The sequence below is a fragment of the Moschus berezovskii genome, chromosome 20 (assembly GCF_049115385.1).
Source record: "Moschus berezovskii isolate FMDL1 chromosome 20, NW_MosBer_1.0, whole genome shotgun sequence".
Taxonomy (NCBI): Eukaryota; Metazoa; Chordata; class Mammalia; order Artiodactyla; family Moschidae; genus Moschus; species Moschus berezovskii.
Genome location: NC_142479.1, coordinates 67,797,888 through 67,814,680, shown reverse-complemented (window position 1 = coordinate 67,814,680; position 16,793 = coordinate 67,797,888). Strand labels below are relative to the sequence as shown.

At 60.1% G+C, this 16,793-nt stretch overlaps 1 protein-coding gene across 3 annotated transcripts in view; it reads left to right on the top strand.

Annotated features, from left to right (window-relative positions):
• The window catches only part of SLC38A12 (solute carrier family 38 member 12), a 53,374-nt gene extending 40,523 nt beyond the window's left edge, over nucleotides 1–12,851 (top strand). For all 3 annotated transcript variants that reach the window (XM_055408649.2, XM_055408647.2, XM_055408648.2), the window contains exon 10: nucleotides 10,382–12,851. In XM_055408649.2, coding sequence (XP_055264624.2) covers nucleotides 10,382–11,142 — 761 coding nt within the window. In that variant the 3' untranslated portion in view covers nucleotides 11,143–12,851. The remainder of the gene's footprint in view (nucleotides 1–10,381) is intronic.
• Nucleotides 12,852–16,793: the final 3,942 nt, after the last annotated feature.

Genomic DNA, 16,793 nt, shown 5'->3' with positions numbered 1-16,793 from the left:
CCCGTGGGATATCGCGGTGGGTGGGGGAGTCTCACTTCTGGCCCCAAATGACCCCAGGTGATTTTTCTAGAACTCCCGCAGAGGCAGTGAGCACCCTGGCCCTGTTTGTCCTCTCGAGTGTGTGCCAAGTTGTCAGTTTGTGACGAGCCCCTCTTTTTGCTGCTGAACAGGCAGCTCTGTGGCCGTGTCGCCCCCGCCCTGCCCGCCTCCCCACTTCCCACCCACCCTGTCTCTCCCCACCGTCCAGATTAGGGCCCAGAATGTCCGGGGGAGCCGCGCGGGGAGGGGAGATAGGGTGGCAATCATCTGGCTTGGGTTCTTGGAAGGCACAGGGAAGAAGGAACACCGAAGGGACCGGAAAATCATAAATAGATGTGCTGAGCCGGAAGCTTTCTCGTGCATAATTAGGAGTTTGTTCTGCCATCTGTTGAGGCCAGGGCAGACTGCAGGGACCCCGCCTGAGCACGGCTGCCCCGCACCCCGCCACCAGAGCTCCACAGGAGCTGAGAAGCCTGCAGGCCAGTCCCTCCAGGGCATCAGCCATGCCTTCCGCCAGGAGCCCCTGGTTGCAACCTTAAGGGCCGATGGCCTTTGCAAATAGTCATGTTGTCAGGAAAATGTCAGAACATGTCTGACAAGTGCCACCATCGGTTTCTTTTGATGCTCAAAGAAGTTCAGGCGGCTGAGTTTGGGAGACCCGGAAGATACAGTGAGACCGTGTAGAAAGCGCTGTCCACACAGCGCTCCAGCACCCAGACACCAGACCCACGCGCGCCCTCACCATCATCATCTCTGGCCACTATGTCCCAGGAGCAGCCCCAGAGTGAGCCTCCCTTGGCGCTGGCCAGGAGGTCAGGGATGTGGCCCAAACCGCCCCAGAAAGAGCTGTGTCCCTGGGTATCCCCGCCGAAATCTTGGAGCCTTGCCAGCTGCCTCTGTCCAGCCTTCTCTCCCCACCACCCGCCCAGCACTGGGCCCCAGGCCCACCAGACGGGATGCCTGCCTGCTCTCACCATTGTCACCCCCACGTCTTCAAGGAAAGTCCAAGCCTCCCAGTAATGAGACACAGGCCGGCCTCACAGAGAGGCCAGGCTTCCTCCTAACTCCTAGTTCTCATCATCAGCCATGCGTCCACCAGGGACGCTTAGGGGACACAGACGACAGTGCTGTCCTTCAGGCCCACAGTCCCAGCAGCTGTGACCCCAGAGCTGGAGCCTTCAGCTGCTTAACCAACCACTGTGGACTGTGGCCCCTGGGCCCCCTGGGGCAGGGGGCAGGGGGGCGGCTCTCAGGCTGGAAGGAGCCACAGCGGCAGCATCCCTTCGCCCCCATTACCGACATCCCCCCCCACGCCCCACCCCCAGCAGACGCCTCCCGCTCAGGGACACAGCTGTCTCGGCTCAGGGCGGCCCGTTCAGTGTTATTAAAAAAGCGCTTCTGTCTAATAAAGGCAGCTCCGGCGCGGCAGCCCTCCTCGGGCTGGGTTTTCGGGGACCCACAGGGCTGCCTTCCCTCTGATCGTGTATTCAGAGCAGCACCGCGCGCGTTGTTCCCATCTCTGTGCTCCCCTCAAAGTGGGTCAGGCACCATCCCCCCTGGCGGTCTGTGCACACGCTGGAGCCGCGTGGGCTTCCTCAGCCCCCACAGGCCCCACCTCACCCCGGCAGGTGCCCCAGATCTGTCCTCCAGGCCAAGCCAGCAGGGAGAGGGGGGACCCAGGGCTGCTGGCCCAAGCGGCAGAAGGTCCCCAGGAGGCGACATCACCCGGGAACATGAGGGCCCCAATTCTGCCCGTCCCCGGAATTATCTGTGGCCGAGTGGCCAGCTCCCCCCGTGGATCCGTGACTGATCTCAGCTGACCGTCTCCTGCTGGGACGGCTCTGATTCGTCACCACCAGCAGCCCGGAGTTGTCCACGCCTGGGCCATCTGTTCCCCGCATCCTGTTGGCTCGACAGGCCAGCTCGGTGTTTGAATTCCTTCACGGCCACTCAGCGGCGTCCCCTCACACAACTGGTGCTTCTCGGAAGGCCAGGAAGGACCTCCCCCTCCCAAATGAAAGTAGCACGTGGACCCCCATCTGCCTTCCCAGCCAGGCTTCGTCCTGAGCCTTTGCTGCTGCCCCCCACCCCGACATCCACTGTCCAGGGCTCTCCTTGTGTCCAGCTTTCACTTGTTACACAGCCAGCGGAGGGGATCCAGGAAAACCTTTCTATGTTTCACTCTGGCCTTAATTTTATTCTTGGTTTTCCAAAAATTTTCTCTGCAGACACAGAGGTTAGTTGAAAGAAGAACCGGAGGATGCTGTCTTAAGGCTCTTAAGGTAGAGAGAACATTTAATTAAAGCTTGCTGAAGGGCCAGCCGCGTGTCACCAAATGACCCCTTTCATCAGCTGCAGGGTTGACCTCAGAACTCGGCTCGGCCCCAGGCAGAGACCCTGGCTGGCTCTCCCCTCTGAGCGGCCTCTGCTGTCGGCATCTCTGCCCTACATGTGGCCGACACCTGACCTGGCCTTCAGGCAGGGACTCCTGCTTATCCAGGAGGTCGGTGGGCCAGCTGCCTGGACTCCAGCAGAGAGAGGGGAATGAGGCCCAGACAAGCGAGGTGCCTGACGGACCAGGGTTACAGGCACGCCTCTGCTCAGAATCCGGCTGCCTGTGAGCCAGGGTGAACCGAACCCCAGCCAGGCAGCCAGGTCGGGCGGCCGTATCAGAGGAGCTGAGGCCCCAGGCAGCCCCGGAATCTATCTTCAGGCCCCGGGGAGCCCCACGCCCTTGTCACAGCACTGTCTCCCCTCTTTCTGGCCTTCCTGGTTTCTCTCTGCATCCATTCACTGCTCATCAGCTGCCTTAGTGGGCTCAGTCTGTTGTAACAATACCTTGAACCAGTGGCTTAAACAGCAGAAGTCTATTTTCTCAGTTCTGGAGGCTGGATGTGCAGGATCAAGGAGCCTTCGGGGCTGGTTTCTGGTGAGACCGCCCTCCCTGGTTGGTAGGTGACCACCTGCTCAGCATGCCGTCACGTGGCTTTTCCTCTGTGTGTGCAGACAGTGCGTGCTCTGTCTCCCCTTTCTCTTTTTATAAGAGCACGTGGGACTTCCCTGGTGGTCTACTGGCTAAGAGTCCGCCTCACAGTGCAGGGGACATGGGTTCGATCCCTGGTCTGGGAACGTCCCACATGCCATGGAGCAGCTTAAGCCCACGTGCCCTAGAGCTGGTGCCCCGCAACAAGAGAAGCCCGAGCGCCACAGCAAAGGGTAACCCCCTGCTCATCCCAACTAGAGAAAGCCCACGTGCAGTAATGAAGACACAGAGCAGCCAAAAATAACTGAATAAAATTTTTTTTTAATTTCTTAAAAAAAAAAAAAAAAAGAGCACGTATCTCATCAGATTAGGGTCCGCCCTTCTGATCCATTTGACCTGTAACAGCTCTCTGGCGGCCCCGTCCCCAGCTGCACTGGCAGGCGAGTTCTTCCCAGCACCCCCTGGGAAGCCCACAGTCACCCCAGGTGTGGTCACATCAGGGGTTAGGGCATAGACATCCGAATCCGAGGGGGAAGGGGCAAGAAGAAAAGGTTTAGAAAGGACTGAGCTGCCTTCGGGAAAAGTGACCATGTGGAAGTTTTATGTTTCTGATCTCCCCCGAAGGAGATTAGTCCGCCCGCCAGCCAGAGGCCCCTGGGCTGCGCTCTCCCAACGATTACAAACAGAGCCAGCTCAGACAGCTTAAGGAGGAAGAACCGAGAGCCCGCCCTCCCAGCCACCACTTGCCATGCCTTGTAGATGAAAAGGCCAGAGCTCTTGATTTCGTACTTAAGGCTTGATTGCTTCAGAGACTCAAATACCTGCCCTTGATCAATGACAGGCTCCTCTTGACACACTTGAGGCTCTGCCCTGAGTCCTTCTGGAGCAGAACCTCCGTCCCCTAAGTTGATTACTTAAACGCCTTCTCTCCTGCCTCTGAGATGATAATGATGCCCACCAGGCTCGAATCCTCTGGAAACCTCAGGGGCTGATCCAGCAGGGGAAGGCAGTCAGATCTAAAGTCCCTTCCTTCATCAAAACCCAGGGGACTTGTGCGAGTTACACAGCCAAGGCCAGAGACCACAGAATGTCTTGTGGGCCTGGCACGAAATCTGACCCAGGGCCACGATGCTTCTGGAGCCGAGTGCATCTGCTCAGAGGGCTTCCCTTCTCCCCCAAGGGGGCCCCTCCCAGCCAGAGAGCGAGTGTGTCCTGTCCTCTCGGGGTGTGAAAGGAGCCCCTGCCCTGACCACAGCCTGAGCTCAGGTGGGAGGGCGATGACTGGAAGGATGGGCTGACGTGGGCGCCGAAGAGCCCAAACAGTTCCCTTCCGGTTCCTACCCAGCCCCATACAGAGAGCACACACCGAGTCCCCACGGATGACCGGGTGTTGGGGACAGCTTGGCCTCGTATGACCTTCGCTGGAGCAGGAAGATGTGGCTCTGGTTCACAGAGCAGGTATGAGCAGCCTGCCCCGGGTCCTCCTCGACCCCCAGAGATTAGCTGACACCTGGGCCAGAGACACTCAGCAGGGAAGGGTCATGACCATGACTCGACCTGAGTGAGGTCATGGGTTGACCCCAGGACCCTCCTTGCACAAAAGGAGAATTAGATGAGGACTTGGGGTTTACAGGTTTTCCTGCTGGCCTGGGCTATCAGGATGGGAAATAAGGTTTCTTTGATGATAAAAGGGACAGACACGTTTTTGAGTGATTGCTGTGGACCAGGCCCTTCCCTGTGCCTTATGCAGTTCAGTTCAGTCGCTCAGTCGTGTCCGACTCTGCAACCCCATGGACCGCAGCACGCCAGGCTTCCCAGTCCATTGCTCAAACTCATGCCCATCAAGTCAGTGATGCCATCCAACCATCTCATCCTCTGTCGTCCCCTTCTCCTCCCACCTTCAATCTTTCCAAGCATCAGGGTCTTTTCCAACGAGTCAGTTCTTCGCATCAGGTGGTCAAAGTATTGGAGCTTCAGCTTCAGCATCAGTCCTTCCAAAGAATATTCAGGACTGATTTCCTTTAGGATTGACTGGTTGGATCTCCTTGCAGTCCAAGGGACTCTCAAGAGTCTTCTCCAACACCACAGTTCAAAAGCATCAATTCTTCAGTGCTCAGCTTTCTTTATAGTCCAACTCTCACATCCATACCTGACCACGGGAAAAACCATAGCATGACTAGATGGACCTTTGTCGCCTTTTTAAGTAACATCTTATTCCATCCCCCCGCACCCATGAGCATCTCCCTTTTTTAAAGGTGATGAATCAGAGGCACTAAGAAGCGAAGTGGCCACTGCAGGTTTCCACACAGCTCAGTGACAGGGTCAGGAGTTGAACCCCGTGTCACGTGAGGACTTCAGCTCGTTCCGAAGAAAAGCAGCGGCCTCTCCCTCTCTCCTGCTCTCTCCGAGGGGTGAGAGCTTTGCAGGCTGAGCTGCCACTCACCCCTGGCCTGCGTGTCCTGGGAACCTGCCCAGTGGCCCTCTGTTCCCAGCCAGTCCTATTCTATAAGGAACGATTGCCCAGGCACCTGTTCCTGCCTTTAGGGCTGAGAAACTGCTTGATCTTCAGTGTTCTCAGCTCAGGCTGACGTTACCCCATCAGCTCCTCCCAGCCCTCCTGAATCTCAAGGTTGGGGGCTGGGGGCAGCCCAGCCAACCTCCAAGGGCACTGAGGGTTGAAGGAGGAAGCTGGATTCTCTCCGGGACCCAGCTCCCCGCCTGGAGCGCCGGTGCCCAAGCTGGGATGGGCACCCAGGGCCATTTGTAATCATCAGCCGTGGCACACTGGTTCCCCGCTTGGAGAGAAGGGCGCTGTCCCCCTGACAGCTGCCCTGATGGACGGCCTGCACCTCGCATGTGAGGGAGCAGGGCCACTCGCGGGGCTCCGAGAGCAGCAGGTTGGGGGCGGGCATCTGGGGCCAGGCCCAGAGCTCAGGGAGGGAGGTGGCACCAGGCCCCTCCCGGGCAACGCACGGCACAGTGCTGGCCGCTGGGAGAGGCTGGGCTGCCGGCACGGCCTCCGCCCAGGGCACTGCTGGAAGGAGTCCATCGGCTTCACCCTTGGCTCTCAGCTGTGGCTCCTCGTGTTTATGTGCTCCAGGGCCCTCGGGGATCAAGGGTGAGGGACCTGGCCTTAGTGGACATGTGTCCCCTCTCCTCCCGTGATAGCTGTGTTCCTCCCAGAGCCTGCAGAGGAGACAGCAGGGGTTAGGGCTGGGCTCAGGCCACTGGGCAGAGTCCCCCCACCTTCCAGAGGAGCACTGTTCTAGCTCAAACTTTTACCGAAATGTCCCTCTGACTCAGTGACCCAGGACCAGAGGCCACTTCCAAAACACCCCCAGCGCCACCCAGCAGTGCATCCCCTCCCATCTGCAGGGCAGGCCACCCAGGTGGTCACAGCCCCGGGCAACTGCCAGCTCACTTTTCCTTGGGCTTTTTAAAGACAACCCCAGTTTCACACCTCAGTCCTGTGTCTCCTAAGTGTCAAGTGCAAATCAGGGCAGGTGACCAAGGGGCGTTTCTCAGCGGAGCACCCTAGGGGCCTCGCTGATGACTTGTTAAACTGTCGTGAGCCTGCATCTTGGTATAAGAGTTTACCTTGACCGCCATACTTGAGGCCTCTGATGTCCCCAGGACAGAAAGCTGGCAATGACGTGACCCCACTGACCTGAGACTGCCAACTGGACATGCCTGAGCCGGAGGGCCCGTCCTGGTGCAGACTTTACTTTCAACCTGACCTCCTCAGAAAAGGAATCAGGGAGATGTCTCCTCCAAGCCGTCCGTTCGGAGATCAGGATCTGTACAGAGACCAGGACCTGCCTTCTGCTCCTGTCTGTCTCCCTCTCTCTGTCCCTCCCTCCTGAGGCAGTGCAGGAGCAGCTCAAGGTGGATCAGTACCCTGAGGGTGGAACAGGGCATGGCAGCAAGTGACTTCCAGGGGCCCTGACCCCGCCCCCTCGGGCTGACCCTCCCCTTACGCGACATAGCCCGACGGGTTCTTCCGAAGCGACTCTGGCGCCTGGTTCCCCGCTGTGACCCCCAGGAGGTCTTCTCTCCTGGCTTGGGCCTCCTGAGACTGGGCTCTCCCCATCTCCCCACCATAGCTCACGTGGCTGTCAGTCGGTCCTTCTTTCGTTGTCATTTCTCCCCTATAAGTTCCACCTGGCGGGCCCCCTGGACTGTAGGCTCTAGAAGGACTAGGACAGTTCTTATTGGCACAGGGCACCATCCGCAGATGTCCAGAGTAGTCACCGGCACAGGGGGCCCTCGGGACATCACTGCTAGTGGATGAATGAATGGCCCTGGTGAGCCCCCTGGTTCACACAGAACAGGCTCGGTTGTTCATCTCCCGGGCTGGTGCCGCAGATATTAAAAGAGAAGCCTCCTGACCCCGCTTGCTACCCTGCAGCTGCCCCTTCCGAGGCCAGCAGCCGCTCCTTGGGCGACATGTGTCAGACCCCCAGCTGCTCCCCCCACCCCCGGGGCTGCCTCCCCAGCAGCCTGCCACACCTCCTCCCCACTCCTTGGAGCAGGACTCCTGGTGCGGGACACAGGTGGAAGTGGACGGACGTGGACTGCGACCCCAGCCAACACACGGGTTCTCTGAACGCAGCCTGTGAGGCTCGGAGAGAAGCCCAGCCCGCCATGCGTGCCCTGGGGAACTGCATGTTCTGCCTGCCCAGATGTCAGGATGTTCACTGCCCCGTCCCCTCTCCCACGCAGCCGCAACCCAGGGGCGTGAGCTGTCCGTGGCAGCATCCGAGCCCTGGGCTTCTGGTGTGCGCTCAGAGCCCTGCTCTCCTAGTCGTATCCGTCGCTCACGGCCTGTCACCCTCGTTTCATCTTGATTTACGATCAGACCCAATGAGTTTTTGAAGCAGCCATCTCCCAGGGACGGGACAATCAATCTAGGAGAAGGCTATTGAACTCCGCACCCCTGGCCGCCCCAGGGGAGGGAAGGGCTCAGAGAGAAGGCATGTGGTACCCAGGGCAGGACCGGGCAGCTCCAGGGAAGTCGGGCCTCACGCCCCTGGCGCCACAACCCCTCAAGGTCAGAGCCACCCATCAGGACTGACCAGGTAGCTCGCTCTGCAGTCAGCAAGCCAGTTTCTGCCAGCATTTCTTACCACGTCTTGGAGATTTAGAGCTGAGAAGGAAGATGAGTAGACATGCACCAGCCAGCCTTCTAGCTGGAGGGAGCAGGGATAGGCTCACCTCCAAACCGCCAGCTTCTCCTGCCTCCTGCACGCCCACCAGACCCAGGGCCCCTCGGCCAAGTTCAACAGAGCGCTGGGGGGTTTTCCACGTGCCTCTTTCACAGCACGCGCCAGCCTCGGCCTGGGCCAGGGGTAGTGCCATTTCACCACCAGACACTCGGGCGGTGGCAGGGCAGGACTGAGCTCCTGCTTTGTAGCAGCTGCCCTCTTGGCCTTGGCCCTGCCGCAGGTGGCCGACCTCTGCTAACAGAACTATCAGCTGCAGCCTGTTGACTAGCTAACCACCAGGTGGGCCCAGGGCCAGCTGCAGCCACCCCACCCGCCCAGCTCTCCTTTGTAACCCTCTCTGGCCCAGGACAGACTCCCTGACTAGTCACTTCAGTCGTGTCCAGCTCTTCGTGACCCCATGGACTGTAGCCCACCAGGCTCCTCTGTCCATGGGATTCTCCAAGCAAGGATGCTGGAGTGGGTTAACATGCCCTCCTCCAGGGGAACCTTCCCAACCCAGGGATAGAACCCATGTCTCCTGTGGCTCTTGCATTGCAGGAGAATTCTTAACCACTCAGCCATCAGGGAAGCCCGAGACTCCCTGGCACGTGGAAGACCCTACCTCCACCCTGTCCGGCCTTTCCCCTGGGTGCCCCCCACCCCCCACCCTCATATCCCGCCCCAGTGCACTTTCTGGATGCTGCTCTGCTACACAGATCTCTGACCGCCCCCTACCCTGAGGAAACAGACAAGCCAGACCACCGGGGTCTCAGGTGTCCCCGAGGAGGGACTGAGTCACCGTTTCCCCTTAACTGACCAGCGCTGGCAGGACCTCTGATGCCCTCGGTCACGGGGCCCCTGGAATCAGGAGCAGCAGGGGCGGGTGCAGCTGAGAGCCTCAGACACAAATCATCGTCTTTATTGGCAATTTCCACGGCCTGTTCCCTGGCTCCCCTCCTCCCGACTAGTGCCCGGCAGCATCGGCAGCTCCGATTAAAAGTAATAGATGACAGTTCCATCTGCACTGCTCCCAAGTGTCACTGTGGGCAGACGGTAGTCTGGCTTCCCAGGTGTCCTCGGAGAAAGGGCTCCCTTCCGGGGAGCGGACAGTATGACCTGGCCTGAAGGGCACAGCGGGGAGACCCCCAGCCTCCCACCTGGGGGGAGCCCCCTGCCTGCGACGGCCTGGCAGGCAGGAGCCACATGGCCGGCAGCCAGGATCTTCAGCCACTGTCCCTTCACCCTCGCTTGCGTCACTGCCCAAGAAATATCAGGTGTCACGGTGGGCTTTACCTGAGCGGTGGGGGCCCAGGCTGGAGGGGCTGTCAGGTCTGGTCTGAGCAGAGATAGCAGGGGTGTGGACTCTGGCACTGGAGACAGGAACACCGGGGGTCTCTGGGTGTGCGGAGTGCCTAATGGTGACAGTTCTGGGACCTCTGGATAACAGATTCGGGAAGCCAGAGACTCAGCGTCCACAGGATCTGCAAGTGTGTCTATCTTCCAGGCGCTGATGTTCAGGAGTACCGGCTCGGGGTGTGAGGCCCGCAGGAGGGCCGCTGTAAGAGTGTAGCCAGCCTGGAGCTCTGTCTGCTCTGAACAGAGTCCCCGATCCCCTTCCCTTTCTGCAGCACACCCGGGACAGAGTCGCTTCCTGTCCCCTACCTGTCCAGGAGAACAGAGCCACACAGCCTTGGCTTCAGCTCCCCCAGCATTGGCCCCCAGTGCTCTGTGCCCTCCACCCCCCCATGCACCCTCAATCCTCAGACAACCCAGTCTTTAAACCAGAGGAAGAAGAGCAACCAGCACCCTGCTCCAGGCCAGCCCCCTGCCAGGAAACCCTTACCCCTGGGGGCCTGTAGGGAGCCTGCGCTCCTCCAAGGGGACAGCGCACGGCTACTCCGCTGATTACCCTCCTGCCATGCCCAGCAGACCCCCACACACACCTTCCTGGACCTGCGGGTGGGGGGAGTGGGCAGGATGTCCCCAACAGCAGCAGCCACCACCAGCCTGCCCCTGAGGACGACTCTCACAGCCTTGGGAACCTTAATGTGCTTTCTCTCGGGGCTTGGGTCCTGCAGTCACCACCCCCAGACCCAGACCAGCCGGGCGGGGCTGCGCCTCCTCCCTGCCTGCCTGACCCCCTCCTGTCTTCCAGCCTTCGCCATCATGATCGTGCTGGCCCTGGTGCGCATTGCGCACGGGCGCGGGGAGGGGCGCCCACCGCTGGCCGACCTCTCGGGCATCCGGAACCTGCTGGGCGTGTGCGTCTACTCCTTCATGTGCCAGCACTCCCTGCCGTCGCTCCTCACCCCCGTCTCGTCCAAGCGCCACCTCACGCGCCTGGTCTTCCTGGACTACGTGCTCATCCTGGCGTTCTACGGGCTCCTCTCCTTCACGGCCGTCTTCTGCTTCCGCGGTGACAGCCTGCTGGACATGTACACCCTCAACTTCGCACGCTGCGACGTGGTGGGCCTGGCCGCCGTGCGCTTCTTCCTGGGCCTCTTCCCTGTCTTCACCATCAGCACCAACTTCCCCATCATCGCCGTGACCCTCCGCAACAACTGGAAGACACTCTTCCACCGCGAGGGGGGCACGTACCCCTGGGTGGTGGACCGCGTGGTGTTCCCCACCATCACCCTGCTGCCCCCCGTGCTGGTGGCCTTCTGCACCCACGACCTGGAGTCCCTGGTGGGCATCACGGGCGCCTACGCGGGCACAGGCATCCAGTACGTCATCCCGGCCTTCCTGGTGTACCTCTGCCGCAAGGACACCCAGCTGGCCTTTGGCCACGGGACTGTCAACAAGCACAGGTCCCCCTTCCGCCACGCTTTCTGGGTGGGCTTTGTGCTACTCTGGGCTTTCTCCTGCTTCTTCTTTGTCACCGCCAACATCGTCCTCAGTGAGACCAAGCTCTGACGGCAGGACGTGTCTGGTGACCAGAGGAGTAGGGGCCCCCCACGGGCAGAGCCCAGAGCTTGTTGCCTCCCTGGGCTCAGCAGGGCAGGCAAGACCCGGGCTCTTGGAAGGGGCCTCCTCCCCACCCAGGAATCCACACCTCGCTGGGGTCACTCTCCTCCAGGTCCTATTGCCTGGGGCTGCCCCCGACCAGCCGAGTCCCACAGCAGGGCAACGCGGCTGCTCCGAGGTTCTAGGACTGGTTACTGGAATCGAGTCCTCTGCTTTGGAACGGTGGAAACGCAGTGCTGGCACTGCCACTATTTATACCAGACACGTGTACCCCCAGCCTCTCTCCCAGCCCCTCCTGCATCTTTGTCTGGGAAATCCGCTCCACCGGGGCAAGCCCAGAGCCCTCCTGTCCTCCCCACTGGGCCTGGAAGGGCTCACCTTCCCACCAGGCCTGGAGGTGCCAAGCACTTCTCCTAGGGGAGCGCCAGGCCAGCCGGTGACAAGGGCCGGACGTGCTAATTGACCCCAGGGGCCCCAGACCAGAGCAGTGAGGGCCACGCAGAGGGCGCTAACACCTGTCCCGGGCTCCCAAGTCCACGATGACTCAGGAGGAGCGGGCGGAAGCAGCCCTTTCCTCACAGACACAGCAGCCCACATCCCTGGAAGGGATCCTTGGGCCTCCTGCAGTGCCAGGGTTGGGGGGGCAGGGGCCAGCGTACAAGGGGCACTGGAGGGGCGCGACCCCCGGCTGTCACCACCATGGCTGGGAGCACCCCGGGCATGTAGCCCATGGTTCCCACCCCGTAAGAGAGGTCGGGCCTGCCCCCCAATGTCCCTGCCCCCACTCCAACACTAACAGGGGCTCACTTTCAAGCCGAGCTGTGGGTACGGCCCGACGTCCATTTTCTCCATGTCCTTTGGGCGCTGTGGGGTGAGATAGGGCCCCGCTCACCCTTCCCATGGAAGGAGGGCCAGGTTCCCGGGCACCTCACCAGCTCCACGTGGTACTCCCCCCCCCACAATCATGCATGCACCTGCTGGGCCAGCCTCTCTGGGAGACACGGGTGACTCGAATGAACTGCATTTTTAACGTGCCTTCTCCTGCTTCAGGACCTGGGGGCTCCTCCTGGCCCTCCCTGGCGAGCCCCCGGCCCTGGGCTTAATCCTCCTGTCCTGGAGCCCAGAGCAGTGGACAGGAGCAGCCTCTGAGGTGGGGTCCCTGCCCCTCCGTCCTTTGATCTCAGTGCCTTGCTCAGCTCTCCAGGGAATCCCTGCAGCCTGCTCCCCGCCCCCTCCACCCCCACGCATCTCAACTGTCTTCAAACTTTGCACAGAGTGTGGACGCCAGGTCTTCTGAGGCCCACGGTGGTCTTGGGGAGGGGGACACGGGTTTTGCAAGAACACGAGGAGTCCGCGGGCGGTCCCAGCCCTCCTCTGGGGCCCCCGGGGCAGCCCCTGGCCTGTGAGTCCCATGTCTAAATCTGCCGCGACCTGCTTTCTCACTCTTGTCGCGCATCTTCCGTCTTCACAGCTCATCCAACGTACTGTTCTCTTCCATCCTCCTGGAAAGATGCCCCTTCCCCGTCTGCCGTCGCAGGTGCCTCCCAGGCCGGGATGTGTCCACGGTGACCCCGCTCCCTGGGGCTGGGACCCTCCCTGGGCTATCCAGCTGTTTTGCTGAAAAGTCTATTAAAACGTCTGTGCTTACCCTTCTCCAATTACATTTCTCTCTTGCTTAAGGACAAAGCGAATCAAACCATCCTGCCGCCTCAGGCTCCAAACCAAATTTTGGACACAAATTTATTAGCGTTGTAAAGCCAGGTTGATTTATGTGGCAATCTGGAGCTGACAGCCGCGGAGTCGGGCGGCTGCGTTCCGCTCCACCTCCCAGCCGGGCAGCCACAGTCCTGGAAGGAAGTGGCCCGAGGTGACCACATCACTGATGGCAAACCAGGGCCCCTCACACCTGCCGGTCTGGGCTCCTTTGCTCCTTGCTGTTTGCCTAGCGTTTGTCCTGCTGGAGGTCAGATGGGGTCAGCGTCCTCTCTGCTGCTGATGGCCCCGGGGGAGGGGGGCCGAGGGCCTGACAGCTGGCTGGTCCCCAGGTGCTCACCTTGCCTGTCCAGCACATTCGGCGGTGTTGGCACCCGCTTAGGGAGGTGGGCAAGTGGGGTGATGGCTTCTAGTCTACAGACGGGGGTAGTAGTGGGGAAGCTAGAAAAGGATGCCAGCCCGACCTGGCTCAGGTCCAAGTTGTCTCTGCGGGGGAGGACATAAACTCAGCGGCCCCAACCCAATGCCATTCACCTGCCCTGCCTGCCCCAGACTGGCCCCGAGGGCAGGCCAGGTCAAGGTGGGAGTCCGCCTACTCTGTCTGTTCCCCACAAAACTGCTGAACCTCGTGCCAGCAGCTCCTGGCTGTGCCCTCACCTGAGGCCAGAGAGGCGGCTGCGGGTTTACAGATGGGGCATATGGCAGGTGACAGGCCAGGAGGTACTGCCAAGTGGTGGGAGGTGGGCAGCAGGCACCTTGCCAGGCCCTCAGCCACACAGCTGTTCTTTCCAAAACAGGGGCCGGGAGCAGCCTCAGCAACAGGCAGAGGCCAAAGGCAGGGTGGGGGAGGGCAGGGGCAGCCCCCACCTCCTGGGGAACCAGCCCAGGGGGAGAGCCGGCAGTGTGTCTGGCACTGGGCCAGTGAAGGCTGAAACCACGCCTCTCAAGAGACCTGACCCTGATGGGGGCTGACACCTGGCTCTTCCAAAACCAGGATCCAGAGCTGCAGGTGGGAGCTGTAAGATCCCGCCCCCCAGGGCCGGGGCTCGTGGTGTAGACTGCAGTAAGGGGGAAGGGACATCTCCTGAGTGCCTGGTGTGTTCCAGGCATGGCATGGGCACTCTCCGTGTGGACCTTAGCGGCATAACTTGCAGGTTAAGAGTGGAGACCAAGAAATCGGACCTGCCACTTGCAGGCAGCAACCCCAAGCTCTCTCCTCCTGTCCTTTGTACCTGCATCCCTGACCCGTATGGGAGCTGAAGTCCTGAGCTCAGTACCTGGCACAGCAGTGCTCAGAAAGCTCTCCCAGTGTACTGACGCCCAGTTCCCTGTCCTCACCAGACATAGGGCAAGTGTAGCCATGTCCCTCTAGACTCATCAGAGACCCCTGGGTCCTCAGGCACCTCGTTGGTTTCATAGCCCCCTAGTGAGTCAAGTGTCTTCACATTGGCAGTTGCCTGCCACAATTCAGAAACAGGAAACGCATTTAAATTCTTTAGGGCTTTGGGGAGGGGGGAGTCTATGGCTCCCCAAATTCCCCTGCAAACTGAAGGGCAGCCCTCCCCCTTCACAGAGCCAGACTCAGCCCAGGCTGGGGAGTTCTGGAGCCAAGACAGAACCGAAGCTCAGGTATCCTGACCGAAGCCATCTTGCCCACCCCTGTCTAAGCTCTGTGCCCTCTTCCCCACACTTGGGCCCCAGGAAAGAGGAGGTGTAGAGGATGAGCCCCTCAGTAAAGACAGAGGAAGAAACGCAGTGACCAGGGCAGCAGGAGGGAACAGAGTGGGACAGTGGGAAATGTCTGTAGCTGAGACGTGACCAACTGCCTCCCTCCCCGTGTGTCCCATCAAAAGAAAAACACAGCATTTGGTGTCTGGGTTCAACCGGCTGTTTGCTACCCAGTCACGCCCTGCTTTACGATGACTGAACATAACCATGGCCTCGCTGTGCTCACCCACACAGCCGTCTCCCTGAGCCCCTGCCAGGCTTTCTGCCCTCCCCTGGATCATGCAGGACCTTCTAGTCCTCCCACAGAACCTGCAGAAGGCATCCTTCCTGCCCCCGCTCCCTCCTGAGACTCACTTCTCCCCAAAATACATTCCTAGAGAAGGAGCCAGGCAGCCAGGAGCCTGGCCCCAGGCACGGGACGGGCCCCTCTAGAGCCAGACAGCAGCAGGCTCAGCCCCACATGTGGTTCTTAGTTCTCTTTCCAGTTCTTGGTTATTAATGATCTTGGGCAGGGAGCGGAGAGCAGCTTGGACCTCGCCACCCCTCCCAGCCTCACCTACTGCAGCCTGCTCAGATCCAGGGGCTGGTGGCCAATGGTTAACCCTCTCACCTCCAGAGGCTGTGCCCTAGCACTCACTTAGACCCACACTCACCACCTGCTGTTGAACTCCCAGATTCTGGATCTGAATCTATGAAAATCCATGGGGCAAAGTGAAACTGACTTTGGATGGGGGCCCCCTAAACTGGTGGTGGTCAGGCACTCCAACTGGGAATGGAGGGGTATTAGAAATTTCCTTCACTCTACTATTTCGGCTGCTCTTACCCCTAAAGCCAAACCGGAAAAAAAAAAAAATTCCAGTTTTCGTGGCTCCAGTCCCAGGCGGTAGACCATTTGGAGACTCGCGAGGGAACCCAGCCTTCTGGAAGCCAGCAAGGAGGAGTGGTGAGGGTAAGGGCACGGGGCAGCGGCTGCACATGGTGCTGCCATCCAACACCACCCTCCCTGGCCTCCTCCCTACGACACAGAGTTAGTTTCCGCCCTGCTTCACCCTAATTGTCAGCGCAGAAAGGCCTCAGGCTTCTCATGCTCACAGTCAGAAAAGCTCTGCTGGCGCCAGAGTGTGCACAATGGGTGGAAGAAGGAATTCTGGCTTCAGTCACTGTGGGGCTAAGGGTAATCACAGATGTGCAAGCACAGCACACGGTACTCAAGAGCCATCTTTTTAGATGGTTCCCAGCCAATGACATGAGGCACAGGAAGGAGCTGGGGCTGGCAACCCCACAGCGAGGGCAAAGAACTGAGGCGTGGGGCAGATTCTCTGACCTGGGGGCTCCCAGCCCCAGGAGTCCTGGCACCAGCGAAGCTGAGCTGTGCCTGACCCCAGAAGCCCACCCGGGCCAGGCTTCCAGAACCGGCAGGCAGTCTGAGCCCGGCACAGCCACTGTGGAGCGAATACCGCTGGCCAGGAAAGCCCAGCAGGTTCCCTGGACAGACCTCCCTCCACCATCTGCACCATGACATTGGAGCCCCTGGCAGGGCAGGGCACCCACAGCCCCCTGGCATGAGACCTTGTTTTCAAGAACACTGAAGGATGAACACCATCCATCAACCACCAGAGCCCCCTGCTGAGCACATTTGTCACTTTTGGCACCAGGGTGGGAGGGAGCTGACACTGAAAACCAAGTGGTTTCTGCCTGGAGCCTTCGCTCAGCCTCACTTCCTGGGTACTCCCACCAAGGGAGCTGACAACCTGCTGTAGGCAGGCACCTTACCTGGGATACTCCCATGATGCTCCTGTCACCTAAAGGCTGCCGTGTGCCCCACTCCGGGGATGCAGAATAAGGCAGTCATGGCCGGTGGGTTGTAAAAGATTGGTTTAATGTCCCAGCACTTGGAGAAAAAAAAACTCCAGCCAGATGGAACAAGAAACACGACAACCCTGCCCCAACCCCAAGTTCCAGCTTACATGCCTCCCACACCAAGCTTCAAGCAGCCACGACCAGGGACCGGCTCACAGCAGGGGAGGAAGACCCCGCTGCTCCCCCTGTGACTCCAGGCCAGGTGGGAAGGGATTTGCATAAGAAGATAGCAGAAGCCCAACCAGCAACGGGACTGCGGCTGCTGAGGTCACCGAGCTCACCATGAAGATATCATCTGT